The sequence below is a fragment of the Monomorium pharaonis genome, chromosome 6 (genome assembly GCF_013373865.1).
Source record: "Monomorium pharaonis isolate MP-MQ-018 chromosome 6, ASM1337386v2, whole genome shotgun sequence".
Taxonomy (NCBI): Eukaryota; Metazoa; Arthropoda; class Insecta; order Hymenoptera; family Formicidae; genus Monomorium; species Monomorium pharaonis.
The window spans coordinates 12,849,118-12,868,695 of NC_050472.1; the positions used below are offsets into that span (position 1 = coordinate 12,849,118).

The 19,578-nt window shown below is 33.8% G+C and overlaps 1 protein-coding gene across 1 annotated transcript in view; it reads left to right on the forward strand.

The window, feature by feature from the left end:
• The first annotated feature begins 482 nt into the window (after positions 1–482).
• LOC114254534 overlaps positions 483–19,578 on the forward strand; it is a 102,045-nt gene continuing 82,949 nt past the window's right edge. The window contains exon 1 of the mRNA XM_036289055.1: positions 483–1,205. Within this exon, the coding sequence (XP_036144948.1) occupies positions 1,104–1,205 (102 nt within the window). The 5' untranslated portion in view covers positions 483–1,103. The remainder of the gene's footprint in view (positions 1,206–19,578) is intronic.

Consider the following 19,578-nt stretch of genomic DNA (forward strand, 5'->3'; position numbering starts at 1 on the left):
TTTAAATATTTTATATAAATAACTTATATGAAAGAGAAAAAAGCAAAATGTAGCATTATTGCCTATTATGTCGGTTTTGGGATTTATTTTGTGAAACATTCATATTTGTTTATTTTATGAAAAACTCAATTACTACAAAATTTAAAAAGATTTCAAAAAACTGCTACATATGCATATATAATTTCTGGTAAAAAATACTTTTTAGTTTGTATTTATATTTCTGAAATTTTATTTTTAGTTTTTGTTTAAAAAATATGATTTAAGAATAAAAAAAAATATATATGTGTGTGTGTGTGTGTGTGTGTGTGTGTGTGTGTGTGTGTGTGTGTGTGTGTGTGTGTGTGTGTGTGTGTGTGTGTGTGTGTGTGTGTGGATGCGATCTTTTTATAGATATATTCCTATATACACTTATTAGATACAATCTTTAAAATTGATTAAAAATTCCAAATTTTATCTAAATATTATAAATTAAACTTACCTCTCGCAAAAATGACAAACAGCAATAGCAGAAGGATAAGTGGGAGTGCAGATCCCACCTTTTATTAGCATATCGTACAGTGTACAAGATAATCGTACACTGGTAGGGAGCTACCGTAATATATGTGCTGGTTGGAATAATACTTGAACGTTTTCAAATGTGGACTTATTTGTGTCACGTTCTTCAGCTATATCAACTTTTATATTATTATTAATTATAAAAAGATCATTTAATTCGAATACGTGCCACGTATATGATAAAATATAACGTGATTTTACAGTTAAAACGTATGTTTTAAAAATGAAGTATTTTAGTGCGTGATATTTTATGCATTCTCACAGAATAACAACACCGTGCAAAAGTATTTATTTCACATTATGTATACTTGTGTTATCTGTAATTAATATTTTGTGGGATAAGTAATAAATCGGTTATCGAAGGTTTACTTTAAATTATATGATTGACAATACATAGTCAATTGAAAATAAATAAAGTAATAAATATATTTATATAAACTCAAAATAGAAGAAGTGAAAAATTTTGTATTTTTATCTTAAAAATCTAAATATTTCTCAATTAACAATAACCTTGAATAAGTGCGCATTTTTTTTACAAAGTTAACAGAATGCTGTTCAAGTTTTTTTTATTTTATTGTATTATTATTACCCATGGATTTCGTCTTCAAGAAGCTCTGGATACCGCCGGCTGTTTAACGTTTTATAAAAATGTAAGTTAATTTTTTTATTTTTGTAAAAATGAAAGTTCATCCTGCAGTACAAAAAGTTGGATTGGAATTTAAAAAATAAATTAAAATTCGTATGGAATTTTATTTCACACTGACTATTCATCATACGTAAGGTTAATTCATGTTGCCTGTAAGCCACCTCTTAATTTCTAATAGTAAGTAAATTTGAGAAAAGCATAGCGGCAAGTGATGTATTACACATAATTTTCTATCGAAAACATAACAGTTCATTCAAGATAAAAAATTTTCTAGCGAACGTAAAATTCAATGTATGTTACAATGAGATGCATATTGAGATAAAAATCATTCAAAATAAAATCAACAATTGTGAGATAATTCTAACAAATAAACGATCCGAAATGCTGATTTGCCTTAAAGTTATTTTCAAACTGTACTAAGCCAAGATTTCCGTGGTTAAACGCATCTTCCTAAACAAAAGAAAACGATTTTTCTCTTTTTAAAAATTTATATCTATTCCCAAACCTACAAATCGAAATAAACGTACGCATGTTCATTATACAATTTAACACATTTTAAATATTTGTTTTTAAACCTGTGTCAATATCACTGAAAAGTAGAAACTAAAAAAGGTATACAATCGCGTTTAACTTACAATTAGCTTTAAAAATGGTACTTACAAGTTTGTCATTTTTATAACGTATAGTTTTTATTGAAAAGAAACGAAGTTTTTCTTAATGAGTTAAAATTTGCGATGTAAAATGGTAATATATTCGCTCGGAGTATCTTACTAACGATCGTGTGCATAAATAGCATACGCGCAAGTCTTTATAAACATCAATTTGCGAAAGTAATATTTTAAAAAATTCTTATAAATTTTACTTTGGAAAGATATATAAAATAAAATATATATATATATATATAAATGTCTATAATCATTTATATATACATATTATTGTGAGATTTTTGAATAACATATGTGTTTATATACATATATATATATACACACTGGCGCAAGAAAAAACGAAACAAAATTTTTGACCGATTTTTAGGCAATCTTCAAAGTGATGCAACTTTGCGAAAAATTATCCAAATTACATGTACTTTTTTTTAAATTAAAGGGCAAAGACTCTACTTTAAGAATCCTTACGCGAAAGTTTGATTTATTAAGTGTGAACCTTTTGTATCGCATGAAAAGCAAACATGCGTTTTTTCATTGAAAAAAGTAAAAGTTTGTTATCATTTTTTACAAGTTTCTTGTTAAAATCTAGCTAATATTAATCAAGATTTTTAAAGTTCATTCTTTTCTAAGCAATTAAAAAAAAACATGTCGATACGATGTTTTTTATTGATTGCACACGAGTGTTTGAAATTTGCACTGCATTTTAGGGTATTTTAGCGAATAAATACAGTATTTTTTGAATATTATGAATTTTGAGTATCAATATGATATTGCTCATTGATTTTATTCGTGTTTAACTCAATCATACCGCCGTCATCAAAATGACCCGATGTGCACCACGATTAATATTAACCAGATTTTAACGAGAAACCTGTGAAAAATGATAACAAACTTTTACTTTTTTCAATTAAAAAACACATGTTTGGTTTTCATGCAAAACAAAAGGTTTGCACTTAACAAATCAAACTTTCGCGTAGGGATTCTCAAAGTAGAGTTTTTGCCCTTTAATTTAAAAAAAGTACATGTAATTTGGATGATTTTTTGCAAAGTTGCATCACTTTGAAGATTGCCTAAAAATTGGTCAAAAATTTTGTTTCGTTTTTTTTCTGCGCCAGTGTGTGTGTGTGTGTGTGTGTGTGTGTGTGTGTGTGTGTGTGTGTGTATATATATATATATATATATGTGTATATTGTAATTCTCATTATTATAATATTGGTCTATGCAAATTATGATATAATTACCGTAAATAGAATAGTGATTAATATAGTAAGTTATATTTTTTCAATGTAGGGGAGACCAAGGATAGTAGGTCAACTTTTAGTCTTGTATTTTTACATTAAAAATTGTGATATTTGTGATATGAATAAAATGAATGTGTGTGTGTGTGTGTGTGTGTGTGTGTGTGTGTGTGTGTGTGTGTGTGTGTGTGCATACATATATATAATATATATATATATATATATATATATATATATATATATAATATATTATACACACACATATATATATATATAATACATATACACACATATATTTAATTTATACATATATATACACACACACATTTTACTCATAAATCTCACAATTTTTAATGTAAAAATACAAGACTTAAAGTTGGCCGACTATCCTTGGTCTCCCTTACACTGAGAAAAGTAATTTCATAATATGCATATAATTACATAAAATAATTATAGTCAGGAATATCATTTTTATAATAATTATTACTATAATATTGGTAATAATAATTATATGTTTATAATGATGCTTATAATGATTGCTGTATAGTACAACTTACTATATGAATCACTATTCCGTTTATGGTAATTATATCATAATTTGCATAGACTAATATTATGATAATGAGAATTACAATATAGTTTAAACAAACTACAATTTATATTGTCAAATAATTATAAATATATCATTGGATCCAAAAATAACAATAAATTATAGTGATATTATGGTTACTACAAATATTTTTGGTAAGAATAGCTCATATACCGCTGATATTGCTAAAATTCTACAGACATGTAGTATGTGGAGGAAAAGGTGATAATATGGCCAATTATATTATCTCCGTTATTAGCTGACGAATTCTAATAATTATTCATGGTATCATTTGTTTAGTAGTCTGCCGTCATATAGTAACATTATGACAAAACACAACAATCAACATTTGTTATAAGGCATTTTTACTTTCGAGAATTTTAAAACTTTTGTAAAATACATTTTGATATTTAATTACGCATACTTTCTCATTTTTTAGAACTTAGAGACATCATCCAAATGTATGTAGAGTACTTTTTTGTTATTTAACTCTTTATTCACCCAATGAAAACACAATATTTTTTAAACGTATTTTAAATATTTATTTTTAATTATTTTCATTATTAGCGTTTCTTGCACAAGTAATATTTATATAATATTTATTAATTATTTGTTTTATATTAATTATTTATTTCAAATAATGAATTAGAAAAAATATTTATAAAACGTTCATTTAACGTTTATTTAATATTTATAAATTATTAAGGTAATTATTTACATTAGCGACAGTTTTGATGACCTTTAAATATGTTTCAAGGTCATCATTCTGAACAACTTTTTCCTATACATGTTACCGCCGCTCGGCCTTAGTTTTTTAGTTACTCAAAAAATTATTAACACAAAAGTTTAATAAATATGATACTTTTTTAATTTGCACTAGAACGTTTTGGTAATATAATACTTAAGGAGAGCTCATTCCTCACCGCACAAAACGAACGAATCTGGCAGAAAACAGCGTTGCTCTGTCTCGCAAAGAGAGATATTAACAGTTAAAGTTGACGAAAAAGTTTAATAAATATTATTATTCTTAAATTTTAAAGCATGGAAATTCGCAAAGGGTTATGTAAAGAACGGGTGAACGTGGGAGGGGCTCCGCCCCTGTTCCTGCACCCCCTCCTCGTAATTTTTCCTAACCCAAACATTTTAAAGTCGCTATTTGGTTAATGTAAAAACATTGGAAACGAACAGCGTGGAAAGTCACAAACCTATGTGGTACTGTGCAAGTATGGACGTCGTTTACTTTACGTTTCATAAATACGATACATGATATCAGTGCCTTTCGTAAAGTAAACGACATCCACGCTTGTATAATACCACATAGGTTTGTGATTTTCCACGCTGTTTGTTTCCAATGTTTTTGCATTAATCAAATAGCAACTTTAAAATGTTTTGGTTAGGTTAGGTTAGGAAAAATTACGGGGATGGGGTGCAGGGAGAGGGGCGAAACCCTTCCCCCGCCTATGCGTTCTCTGTTGTACCACATCATTTTTCAACTATTCACACAAAACAAGATCCTTATAAATACATGCACATATTATCGCACCGGTAGAAATGGTGTACCTACATAGAAATTGGCGTCCAGTGGATGTCCAATGGACGTCCATTAAACCTCCATAGATCCATGGGACGTCTATGTTTATGGTGGAAGTCAGATGGACGTCCATTAGAGGTCTAGTAAACTTTCTTAGCTCCATTGGAGGTTTACCTCCATGGCGGAAGTTAGGTAGACGTCCATTAGGGATCCAGTAAACTTCCATGGCTCCATTGAAGGATTACCTCCATGGCGGAAGTTAGACAGACGTCCATTAAAGATCCAGTAAACGTCCATGGCTCCATTGGAGGTTTACCTCCATGGTGGAAGTTAGATAGACATCCATTAGGGATCCATTAAACATCCATAGCTCCATTAGATGTTTTCTTCCATAGTGGAAGTTAGATGGATGTCTATTAGGGATCCACTAAACTTCCATAGCTCTATGGAACATTATTTCCATGATGGAAGTTATACAGACGTCCATTAAGGATCCATTAAACTTCCATAGCTCTATGGAACATTTATTTTCATGGTAAAAGTTACCCAGACAACACGCTTGTCAGAATGAAAACTTTAAGAGAACTTTTTAAAGAAAACATTTAGATATCTTGGAAATGATGTCCAAATGGTAACATTTATCAGAGACGTCTAATAAGATAGGTCTTTGAGATATCTCATGGAAGAGTTTCATTTAAGTTTCTTGAAAATGTTATCCTTATGATATCACAGCTAAATGATATCAGCTTAATATCTCATAAAAGATATCACAATGCTATCCGATTTTTGAGCCGTCCATGCGCGTCGTAGTTGACTCAGAAATCAGACAACACTATAGCATCCTGAATGAGAGATCTATTTGATATTTAAAAAAATTATCATAAAGATAATGTTTTCCAAAATAACGGTTTGTCTACAATTACTGCGCACAAAAAAATGCACAAAATCTAAATTTATCATGTACTGAATACAAAAACAGAATAATAAACTATTCAATTTTTCTTAAAATATATGATTTATATAGTTAAAATTATCTAATTAACCATTTGAACGCTTCAAAGTATTAATGCTAAATAGATCGCAATTTCCATCAAATTATTAAGGTTATGGAAAAAGATAAATTTAACAATGAAATTAATAAGTAAATAAATTAATGCTATTTATTTTTAATGTTTTGCAAAATTTAATTGCTTTTATAAAAAATAATATAATTGCGTCAGTTTATAACATATATGTATATGTAGACAATAACAAGTACGAATATCGATGAGTCAAATTGGCATAGCAGATAGAGTACAAGGTTTGTAATCCTAAAGTCCCGGGTTCAAAACCAGAGGCAAGTAAGAATAAAATAAAATAATTTAATTTAAATTTAATTAATTAATAAAAATTTGTCCTAAATTTAGTATGTACTGTTGATAAAAATAATTTAAAAGAAATAAAATTTTTATTTTAAATTTTTATTTTGTCAATCATCCATCGAGGCTCCGTGAAGCCTCTATTAATGATCCACGAAACGTCCGTAAGTCATCCATCGAGGCTCCGTGAAGCCTCTGTTAATGATCCACACAACGTCTAATAGACCTCTTTGACGACCTCTATTGAAGGTCTAATAGACGTCCACAGTGCGGAACTGTGGATTTCTAATGGCTCTATATAGGACGTCTAATGGACGTCCACTGGAAGTTTAAACTTCCATGGCAGACGTCCATTAGACGTCTACTGGAGGTTTCATTTCTATGTGGGATGTATAGGGAAAAGTTGTTCAAAATGATGACCTTGACAACATATTTGAAGGTCATCAAAATCGGTGAAGAATTGCTAATGTAAATAAATACTATTATTAATTTTTTATTAAAAATAATGATTTAAGAAAATTATTTAAGTAATATTTATTTTACATTAAAAAAATCATTTAAAACAATATTAAAAAAAAATATCTATTTAATATTGATTTAATATTTATGTTACAATAATTAATAATTTAAAATAATGATTTAGAACAAATATTTATATAATAACACAGGCACACAAAAAAAAAGTGGTTGGTCCGGCGGACTAGACTAGTCAATCCTTATGTAATTCGACCCGCTGAATCCGAATCTGAAGTCAGAATTGCAAAGTTAGCTCGCATTTTCTAACCTCAAAAAAAATTTTTTTTTTAATGTTGGTCCGGCGGACCAGACTAGTCTATTCTTATGTATTTCGACCCGCTGAATCCGAATCCAATGTCAGAATTGCAAAGTTAGCTCGCATTTCCTAACCTCAAAAAAAAATTTTTTTTTAAATGTTGGTCCGGCGAACCAGACTAGTCTATCCTTATGTATTTTGACCCGCTGAATCCAAATTCAAAGTCAGAATTGCTAAATTGGCTCATTTTTTCTTAACCTCAAAAAAATTTTTTTTCAACGTTGGTCCGACAGACCAGACTAATCTATTTTTATGTATTTTGACCCGCTGAATTCAAATTCAAGGTCAGAATTGCTAAATTGGCTCATTTTTTCCTAACCTCAAAAAAACATCTTATAAAAGCAGTTTAGGTCACAAATGTATAATCCGGAGCGTGCAGGCTTGCGTAACCACATTATCCGGGGAAAATTCCATATGTATGACAAGTTTGAGCTTCTGTGAATAAATAGCGTAGAAAATTCACTCCCTTTTTCTATTATATCTAACTCTTTTATTCTGGAAGGTTCTGTGCAATGGCTTTCTCTTACGTTTCTTCCCTTTCACAGAGACATCACGTTTGAGCGTCCAGCAGAAATCAGCCATCATATTCACATCCCATTTGCCTTGATATCGAAATTCCATCTCCTTGATGTCCTGATGAAATCTTTCTCCCTGTTCTTCACTATAATCATCTAGATTTTCTGGGAAGTAGTCGATATGAGAATCTAAGAAATGCAACTTAAGATTTATTAGGCAACCTAGTTTTTTATAGTTCTCCATCATTTCCGCCACCTTTTGTCTGTAATCTTAACTTTTGTGGTTTCCTAAAAAATTTTCTGTGACACCTTTGAAACTCAGCCATGCTGCTCTCTCATCTTCATTCATTTTGGTAACAAAATTGTCGTCTCTCAACATTTTACGTATTTGAGGTCCATCAAAAATTCCTTCTCGCAATTTTGCATCAGAGATGTTGGGAAATTTTTCTTGTAAATACTGGTAGCATTCACCATTTTTATTCAGAGCTTTCACCCATTGTTTCATGAGTCCTAATTTGATATGAAGAGGTGGAAGAAGAACTTTTGAAGGCTCAACTAACGGTTCATTTATGATATTTTTAGACCCAGGTTGCAGAGACGTTCTTGTCGGCCATTCTTTTCTAATGTAATGGTTTGTTCGATCTCTACTATCCCATTCACATAGAAAGCATGGATTTTTTGTGTAACCTGATTGTTGACCCAATAATATGGTGAGAATTTTTAGATCCCCACAAATTTGCCACCTATGTTCTGTGTATTTAATTTTTTCAAGAACTGTTTTCAAGTTTGTGTACTCTTCTTTTATCACTACCGAGTGCGCTACAGGAATGGAGGCATATACATTAGTATTGTGCAGCAATACTGCTTTCAAGCTTCTCTTAGAAGAATCGATAAATAGTCTCCACTCATCAGACTTGTAACATCCAGGTTTCAGTTTGTTCATTAATCCGATAACATCGTGACAATAGACTAATGAATGTTCCTCATCTGCAAAGAAATATTGCCGATATTCTCTTTCTCTGTCACGATAATAGGAGGTTTTCACATTTTTCGCCTCCTTAACATTGTGTTTCAACCAGGACGCCAAAAACTCTGCTCCATCTTTGGGCAAACCCAAATCTCGAACAAGATCGTTCACCTTCTCTTGTGTTATTTTTCTGGTTTTTTTTGATATATTATACGGAACATAGTCATCACCATCAGTTGATTTACTTAAACTTTTAGTCTCGCTCTCAGTTTCAATCTCAGATTCTTCCGAACTTCCATCAATCTCTATTCGATTGAGTTCAGAAGTAATACTTGTATCTATGACTTTGTCGTTTGTTTCGTCGGATGCTGATATATATATAGGTTTCGTTAAACTCGAAACATTGGCGTAGCATAATGCCGACTTTTTTCTGTTGTTTATTCCATTTAGACTTGTCATACAGAAATAGCAATCTTCTCTGGTCATCGGTTTCTTCCATATGGCAGGTACTCTCATTCTCAGTTTTGTCTTGTTCCTTTCACAACTTCGCAACATTTTATAACAAGAACTACATATTTTCTTGGGAACCCAATTGGATTCTTGGTTTGCGATTTCGACACAGAAGGAATTTTTGTAGAGATCTTTGATTTTGTCATTAATGTTTCTCCGGTTGTAGCAAACCATATTAGTATTTTTATCCAATTTATGATTTGATGTTGTATTTGAGCCTACTACAATCGGTTCTTAATTAGTTCCCTCTGCACCCAGGGCACCTCCACGTGGTGACGGTGGGCAACGGGTTTATTCTGGCTAAGTCCCTGGAGAGGGAGTTCGAGCCGTCATGGCAGAAGGAAATCTTTTTACGATGCAGGGTGTCGGAAACCCAGTATCGGCGACTGGTCAGGGTGGGAAAGCGGGCCCGCAGTCGTCATCATCAAGCGGCCGCAGCTCTATGGTAGTGGGTAACTTGGCTACCATAGAGTCTAATATCGCAAGAAAAATTTTAAATGTAAATTTGGATTTACGTGTAGAAGCTACAACATCAAATCATAAGTGTGATACAGATAAAAATAACTTCTGCTACATCTGTAGCAGATATGAGATACCACAAAACCGGAGAAACATTAATGACAAAATCAAAGATCTCTACAAAAATTCCTTCTGTATCGAAATCGCAAACCAAGAATCCAATTGGGTTCCCAAGAAAATATGTAGTTCTTGTTATAAAATGTTGCGAAGTTGTGAAAGGAACAAGACAAAACTGAGAATGAGAGTACCTGCCATATGGAAGAAACCGATGACCAGAGAAGATTGCTATTTCTGTATGACAAGTCTAAATGGAATAAACAACAGAAAAAAGTCGGCATTATGCTACGCCAATGTTTCGAGTTTAACGAAACCTATATATATATCAGCATCCGACGAAACAAACGACGAAGTCATAGATACAAGTATTACTTCTGAACTCAATCGAATAGAGATTGATGGAAGTTCGGAAGAATCTGAGATTGAAACTGAGAGCGAGACTAAAAGTTTAAGTAAATCAACTGATGGTGATGACTATGTTCCGTATAATATATCAAAAAAAACCAGAAAAATAACACAAGAGAAGGTGAACGATCTTGTTCGAGATTTGGGTTTGCCCAAAGATGGAGCAGAGTTTTTGGCGTCCTGGTTGAAACACAATGTTAAGGAGGCGAAAAATGTGAAAACCTCCTATTATCGTGACAGAGAAAGAGAATATCGGCAATATTTCTTTGCAGATGAGGAACATTCATTAGTCTATTGTCACGATGTTATCGGATTAATGAACAAACTGAAACCTGGATGTTACAAGTCTGATGAGTGGAGACTATTTATCGATTCTTCTAAGAGAAGCTTGAAAGCAGTATTGCTGCACAATACTAATGTATATGCCTCCATTCCTGTAGCGCACTCGGTAGTGATAAAAGAAGAGTACACAAACTTGAAAACAGTTCTTGAAAAAATTAAATACACAGAACATAGGTGGCAAATTTGTGGGGATCTAAAAATTCTCACCATATTATTGGGTCGACAATCAGGTTACACAAAAAATCCATGCTTTCTATGTGAATGGGATAGTAGAGATCGAACAAACCATTACATTAGAAAAGAATGGCCGACAAGAACGTCTCTGCAACCTGGGTCTAAAAATATCATAAATGAACCGTTAGTTGAGCCTTCAAAAGTTCTTCTTCCACCTCTTCATATCAAATTAGGACTCATGAAACAATGGGTGAAAGCTCTGAATAAAAATGGTGAATGCTACCAGTACTTACAAGAAAAATTTCCCAACATCTCTGATGCAAAATTGCGAGAAGGAATTTTTGATGGACCTCAAATACGTAAAATGTTGAGAGACGACAATTTTGTTACCAAAATGAATGAAGATGAGAGAGCAGCATGGCTGAGTTTCAAAGGTGTCACAGAAAATTTTTTAGGAAACCACAAAAGTCAAGATTACAGACAAAAGGTGGCGGAAATGATGGAGAACTATAAAAAACTAGGTTGCCTAATGAATCTTAAGTTGCATTTCTTAGATTCTCATATCGACTACTTCCCAGAAAATCTAGATGATTATAGTGAAGAACAGGGAGAAAGATTTCATCAGGACATCAAGGAGATGGAGTTTCGATATCAAGGCAAATGGGATGTGAATATGATGGCTGATTTCTGCTGGACGCTCAAACGTGATGTCTCTGTGAAAGGAAAGAAACGTAAGAGAAAGCCATTGCACAGAACCTTCCAGAATAAAAGAATTAGATATAATAGAAAAAGGGAGTGAATTTTCTACGCTATTTATTCACAGAAGCTCAAACTTGTCATACGTATGGAATTTTCCCCGGATAATGTGGTTACGCAAGCCTGCACGCTTCGGATTATACATTTGTGACCTAAACTGCTTTTATAAGATGTTTTTTTGAGGTTAGGAAAAAATGAGCCAATTTAGCAATTCTGACCTTGAATTTGGATTCAGCGGGTCAAAATACATAAAAATAGATTAGTCTGGTCTGTCGGACCAACGTTAAAAAAAAATTTTTTTTTGAGGTTAAGAAAAAATGAGCCAATTTAGCAATTCTGACCTTGAATTTGGATTCAGCGGGTCAAAATACATAAAAATAGATTAGTCTGGTCCGCCGGACTAACGTTAAAAAAAATTTTTTTTGAGGTTAGGAAAAAATAAGTCATTTCAGCAATTCTGACCTTGAATTTGGATTCAGCGGGTCAAAATACATAAGGATAGACTAGTCTGGTTCGCCGGACCAACATTAAAAAAAAAATTTTTTTTTGAGGTTAGGAAATGCGAGCTAACTTTGCAATTCTGACATTGGATTCGGATTCAGCGGGTCGAAATACATAAGAATAGACTAGTCTGGTCCGCCGGACCAACATTAAAAAAAAATTCTTTTTTGAGGTTAGAAAATGCGAGCTAACTTTGCAATTCTGACTTCAGATTCGGATTCAGCGGGTCGAAATACATAAGGATTGACTAGTCTAGTCCGCCGGACCAACCACTTTTTTTTTGTGTGCCTGTGTAATTAATTGATATTTTTATAATATTAACTTAATGGAGGTTAGAAGTTGAAAGAATGGTAGTGAAGAAGAAAGCGAGTAAGAGAAATATGGACAGTGAGAAGAGTAAGGGAAAGGAGGAGAAGGTGGAGATGATAGAAGGAGCAAGTGAAAGTTTGTGCCGAGCTGAAGGAGATGAAGGGAGGATTGAGGGGACTGAGAAAGAGCACGGAGAAGATGACAAGGTTGATGAGAAGGATGTGCGAGGAAGTATGCAGAGGAAGAGAAAGAGAAGGAAGAGAGAGGATGGAGAGGGGGTACATGAAAGGGAGAGAAGAGAGGAAGAAAAGGAACGGAGGGTAATGCAAGAGAAGAGTTGGAGGAAGCAGATGAAGGTAAGAAGAGTGAGAGGACGGAAGAGCAGAAATTCAGGAGGAGGACAGAGACAGTGGAAGAAGAGGAAATTGCTAGCAGGGAGAAGAGAAGAAGAGAGAAACGGGAGGAGAGAGAGGGAAAGTGAGAGGAGAGTGGAGAGAAGGGAGAGAATGGAAGGATAGAATGAGTTGAGTGGGGGAGTGGAAAGAGAGGAGAGAAGTCAGAGAGTGTGGAGGAGAAGGAAAGAGACAAGGACGCGGAGGAGAAGGAAGTAGTAGTGGCGAAGAAGGGGGGAGAGAAGGAGGAGAGAGGAAGAAGACGAGGAGATACGAGAAGGGGCAGCTAAGTAGGAGAATGACAGGAGAGACGTTGGAGGAGGAGACAGAGAAGAAGAGTATGGAAGGAAAACGGAGAAGGTGTTAGAGAAAGAGGAGGGAAAAGGATAAGAGGCAGCGCGGAGGTGATGTAGAAGGAAAAGAAGAGGAGGAGCGAAAAGAAAGAAAGAGTAAAGTAGAAGCAACAGTTGATGTTCCGAGAAGAAGCGATGGAAGGCGAGAAAGAAGGTAAGAAGAGAGGAAGGAAGAGTTTGAGAGGGAGGAGGTTGCTAAGCAAGGAAAAGATACCAGGAGTGGAGAGGAAAGAAGGGGAGGAAGGGAAAGAAGAGAGGAGAGGGGAAGGAGAGGATTGGTGGCGCCTGATGGAAAAAAAGGAAGAGGACAATTGGGAAGAGGAGCGAAGAAGGTGGACCAGGAGAAGAAAAGAGGTGGAGGAGAGTGCCAGAATAAGAATGGAAGAGAGAGCGGAAGAGATAAAAAGAGAGAAAAGGAGGGAGCCAGTGGAGAGGGAAAGGAGGCTGGAGGAGAAGAGAAAGAGAAGGTAGAAGAGGTTGGTATGGAGAGGAATGGAGGGGGATAATGAGGAAAAAAGTGTTATGTAGAGGAAATGATAAAGAGGGTATTGGGTGAGGGGGTGAAAAGAAGGGAGGTGGACAAGGCGAAAAAGTACGTGGTAATGACCGAGCTGAAGGATGTGGCGGACTAGGAAAAAATACATTGGAGGAGGGGAGAAGTGGGGGGTATGAGTGAGGATTTGAACTTGGAGGAAAGAAGGAACAGAAGATGGTGGAGTCGGCGAGGGCAGAGAGAGCGAAAGGAAGGAGAATGGTAGTGTGAAATAGAGAGTTATGGGTGGAAGGAAGGAGGTGGAGTTAGGATGAGGAAGCAAAGAAGTGGAAGTAAAAGGAGGAGGGTAGAGAATGTGGAATGTGGTTTGTTATTGTTCCGTTTTGCACTGTGTCCGTTTGGTCTGTGTCCATTTGTTACTGTGTTCGTTTGTTACTTCCGTTTCATTCACGCTGCTGTGTCCGTTTATTACTGTGTGCATCTGGGACGCTTCCGTTTAAACAGAGCAAAAATAGATCTTTTCATAAGTTATTCAACATGCAGCTATTTTGCATTTGCATATCAATTGCAAAAATCAGTAAAGAACTATAAAACTTTATGTTTAATTGTAAGAGTTAACTATACATGTTTCATCCTTCTGCCAACATTTATTGAAATTATCTATAACAAATATGTATGCATAAACATGAAGTATTCATGGATCATTACGAATTGTTAGATTGCATACGATTTTCGAAGTCAAGCAACGTCGACGGTGGGTAACAGTTAAATCGGTGATCGTTTGTTCGGGCGTATAAATTAAATATGTTCTAACAGGTATGACTGTGGCTTGGCTGAAACATATATAGTTTTCTCCCTTAAATTATCGTAGAAATCAAGCGATACTAAATTGATTAGATTACGTTGAATTTACCAAAATTATTAAATAATGCAACTAATTTTTTGTTTTTTAAACATTAAGCAATGTTTAGTAAATATTTAAAAAGAATTTTATTAAACGTTAAATAAATATTTATTAAATAATAAAAAAATATTTTTTTAATGTAAAATAAACTTTTTTTTTTCATGAGGAAAAAGGGACTTATTCCATTATTTAAATGTTTTTTAAAGTGTTTTTAAAAATGTTTCTCGAACATTAAAAAAAATATTTTTTAAACATTGTTGTATTCATTGAGCGGGTGTACATATTTTAAATTATACAAAATTAAACGAGACTTTGCTAATATAGCTATCTAAGCGTTCTAGTAATATAGTCACTTCCGAGATTTCTATATGGAGAAAATTCTTCGATAAATTGATTGTCGTTGTACTGTTAATCTATAACTCACGTGACATGTATACTTGCGACAAGAGGAAGAGGTTACGTGTAAATATATGTGTTATACAGTATTTTATTTTATTTTTTCTATAATTCTGCAACAATATATTTTGAGCGCGTTCCACATTTACAACGCTCGCGAACATTACTTGTCCTTGTTTAATGTTTGACAACAAGAATGAAATGATTCCACTACCGCGCCGTTGCGAGCGTCATAATCTTAATATTAAGATTCTTTTTATTTAAGTTCAGTTAACAATGAATAACAATTATCTGTTTTCACCTAATTGTTTTAAATAATTTTATTTAATTACATATGTTATCGCCGCTCGGTCTTAGTTTCTGAGTTATATACAAAAGTTTTTTTTTAATTTCTTGCTTCAATTTCATTAGTTTTGAAGCAGGGGTGAAGATGGGGTGCAAAAAACGCGCGGGCGGGAGAGAGGTTCTGCTCTACTCTGTAACCAGGGGGAAGGTGTGGGTAGACCTCGCTTCGCGTGGAAAGTCACAAATGTTGTTTTTCTCTATGTGGTATAAAAAATGCGTGGAGGGAATGTGTGTAATAGGAAGGATTTCCATGTTTTCTACGCCAAACAAGATGTTTGTTTCCACATTGTTCTGCACCACAGAGAATTCTCTGCTTTAATCAAAGTCTGTTCTGTGTTTACAGTTATTCTAGTTATCATCCTCGCTTCATCGTTTATTAAACTGTTAATATTGTTTGATATAACGAATTACATATTCTGACGTGGTTTTATATTAGAAAATAATATACATTTTTGGATATTTGCAATATTATGATAAATTAATTGATTTTTTAATTCAACGCAAAGTGATCCATGGCATTCATTAAAAAGTTATTAACATAAATTGTATGATAATAATAATAGTAAACATTGACAGTTGTCACAGTGCATGATCGAGAAGTACACTTAAACGACACTTCTTTATTGTAATAACACACATGCACGCACGCACTCACGCGTGCACATGGGGGGATGCAAGAAGGCATCGGCCCCCTTCCGTACCCATTCCGTTAGTAGGGGTCCTGGGCAAAAGTGCGTAAAAGGACGATGCGTATTTTGTTGAGAAATAACTATGTCAGTTAAGTCGTAATTTATCATCAACAAAGTACGCATCGTACTTTTGCGCACTTCTGCCCAGGGCACCCCTACCGACGGGGTGGGTGAGAGGGGCCGAAAGTCCCCTTGCACCTTCTTCGTGTGTGTGTGTGTGTTTGTTTGGACACAGTTCGTTTGGACACAGTTCGATTGGATACAGTTCGATTGGACACAGTTCGATTGGACACCGTTCGATTGGACACCGTTCGATTGGACACCGTTGCTTTTGGACACAACGCATATTATTAACTTATTTAAATAAATAAACGTATTACATTAGACATGGTTCTTTTGCGCACAGTTCAATTGCACAAGGTTCAATTGCGCACAGTTCTTTTGCGCACCGTTCAATCGCGCACAGTTTTTTCGCACACCGTTCAATGGCGCACCGTTCAATCGCGCACGGTTCAATCGTGTACCGTTCAATCGCGCACAGTTAAATCAAGCACATCTTGAATATTTATACATTATGACTGTTGATACATTTAGGGCGGCCGCACAGACTTTTGCATAACGCATAACGTATGTACACAAGCAAATTGATAGATCCATAAGCAAAATGCATAAGAAATTCAACCAATCGAATTTCTTATGCATTTATGTTATGCGTTATGCAAAGTCTATGCGGGAGCCCTTAGACTGGATTTCCATGATACGTATTTTTCGCTGACGAAATTCGCTTACACTTGACCGGAAGTGAACGTTTTTTTAAATAATTGCTATGTGTAATCGTTTGTATTTCGTATAAAGAGGTTTGAAGTGCAATTAAAAAGGTTTGTGAGTCATTCGTTTATTTGTAATTAATTAATTATTTTTCCACCCGAAATTTAGCAGGAATATATTAATTGAACAAAGTTATTATATGGAATTGTTTAAAGTTTGTATGAAAAGTTATGAAGTTTGATTAAAAAGGTTTGTGAGTGATTTAAATACATTTTATTTAATTCGTAGAAGTTAGCCGTAATTTACCGACAGTATGTAATGGCATGAGCATGCGCAGCGGTCACATTTGCATGCTTCTTAGCTGTAGATGCATGCTCTGTAGGCACAATCAAGGTCTGTAGATGAACAACGGAAGGGGAAGGAAGGTCATCGCATAAGCGCCATTTTGGAGTCATAAAGTGCATGTGTAGTGTTTGTTGTACGAGAAGAGTGAGTGAGTAGTAGTAAGGGGAAGGTGAAATTGATACATCGTATTGGCCCCGGCCATTTTGTGGCCAAAATGTATAACAATGGATGGGAAGACTAGAGTCTCTATACAGAGAGTCGTGCCATCTCATTCTAGTTCGACAAAACATCTTAAATATACAGAAGTGTCAAACGATTGTGTGTAAAATTATCACCAAGCGATTGTGTGTAAAAACGACATAATAAACAAGTCAAAAAGGTAATTTACAATATAATGTTATAAAAGTTAAAGTAAAATATATAAGAACTATATAATAATGGATGTTTTTTCGCCAACATCAGAGTGTAACCTATAAAATTGTATTGATTGTACATTATAAATTATACAAATTTTATAGAAAATGCCTGGTTGTTGCGTACTAAATTGCTCGAACTCCACCGAAAAAGGATTTTCGATGCGACCCAGACAACACGCATGTCTAAAAGACATCTTTAAGACGTCTTAAAAGAGACGTCTTTGAGACTTTATTAAAAGACGTCTTTATGACGTCTTAAAATCGTCTTATTTTAGACGTCTCTTTTAAGACGTCTAAAATACGTCTTTTTAAGACATATTCTTTGAGACGCCATTTAGACGTCTTTACAACGTCTGAGAAAGACGTTTTTAAGACGTCGAATGACGCACATAACCAAATCTGCCGTGTGATGCGATCAAGTCGATCGACGTGCTTATCCCGTATCAATTTTTGAACTCTTGCACGTATCGCGTGTGTGTTGGGACGTTTTGTCCCGGTTTGCTGTGTAACGCAGCCGAGTGTGGATACGTTAATACAACACAACTTTTTAACTCTCGTACGTATCGCGTGTGTAGGCTGTTATTGGAAATAATTAACCTTTCTGACAACATTTCTGACAACAGTTTTTGACAATTATTAATAAACCGGACGATAATAGTGTTGCGCTTAAGTTGCTGTAAAATATGTGACTGAATCCAGTATCTCTGTAAAATTCTGTAATTTCCAATCACGAAAACATGAAATAAAATTGAAATATATAATATAAAATTTTTTATTTATAAAAAAACTTATCTTAATAATAAAATAAAAATAATGAAATATAAATATAAAGTATTTTGTTTAAAATAATAAAAAATAAAAAATAATAAACCTAGCTTTTGGAATCCTTGGTGGAAAAATTTTCTACAAAATTCTAAAAAACTACAAAAATTTACAAAAGTGTGTTTCAAATTTAGTTTTTCTGTAAAAACTACAAAAAAATGCCAGAATTGGAACACTTTTGTAAATTTTTGTAGTTTTTTAGAATTTTGTAGAAATTTTTTCGCCAGGGATGTTTAAAATAATTTATTATATAAGACGTCTCAAAAACGTCATAAATAAAAAAAATTAGACGTCTTTTAGACGTCTTAAAAACGTCTTAAATCGGGTCATAAGACGTCTTAAAGACGTCTAAAAGACGTCTTTCTGATAGTTTTATAAGACGTCTTATAGAAATATAAGACGTCTTTTAGACGTCTTTAAGACGTCATAATGTTCTCTGGGGAAGTTTTCCAGCAAATGTGGAGCGGAAGGCAAAGTGGATTGAGAGTATCAATATGCACAATAGTCGTGAAACATCAAAGTGGCGAGTAACAAAAAATTTATTTGTATGCGAAGTAAGTAATATATATTCTATGATTATAAAAAGAAATCAAAATATGAAGATAAGCGGAGATTATTTTTACAAACTCACTTTTCGGCGGAAATGTGGGAGACAGTACGCGTGGATGGAAAAAAAAACTACAATCAAATGCCGTTCCAACAATTTTTCATCATGTAAGTAAAGTTGTTAATAGTGTTATTGTTAAGCAAATTGTTTACTTATAGTTATACATTTGTGTAGATTCATGACGAAACCATGGTACATATCGCAGATGATTGCATAGATGTAGAAGGTCCTTCTACATCTGTACCTGAAAGTCTCGCAGACGTCGATGATGTAGAGAAGTTGCCAACAGATGAAAATGATGAAATAGATGAAATGGAGATTTCAACAGGTGACTCAACAACACTTGCAACAAATGCAGATAGTATGGAGAAATTAAAAAGAAAACTGGATAAAGCAAATAAAAAATTAGAGATTGCAAATACTATTTTCTATAAGAAAGAAAAGACAAACCGAATCCTTCTGAAGCGTTTACGGCTATTGAGAAAAACTACGAAATTACATGGGGAACAGAGGTCTGAGCAAGACGATTGGCTGCATAAAGTGTTCCGTCAAGATCAGATATGTTATTTGAAAGCTAAACAT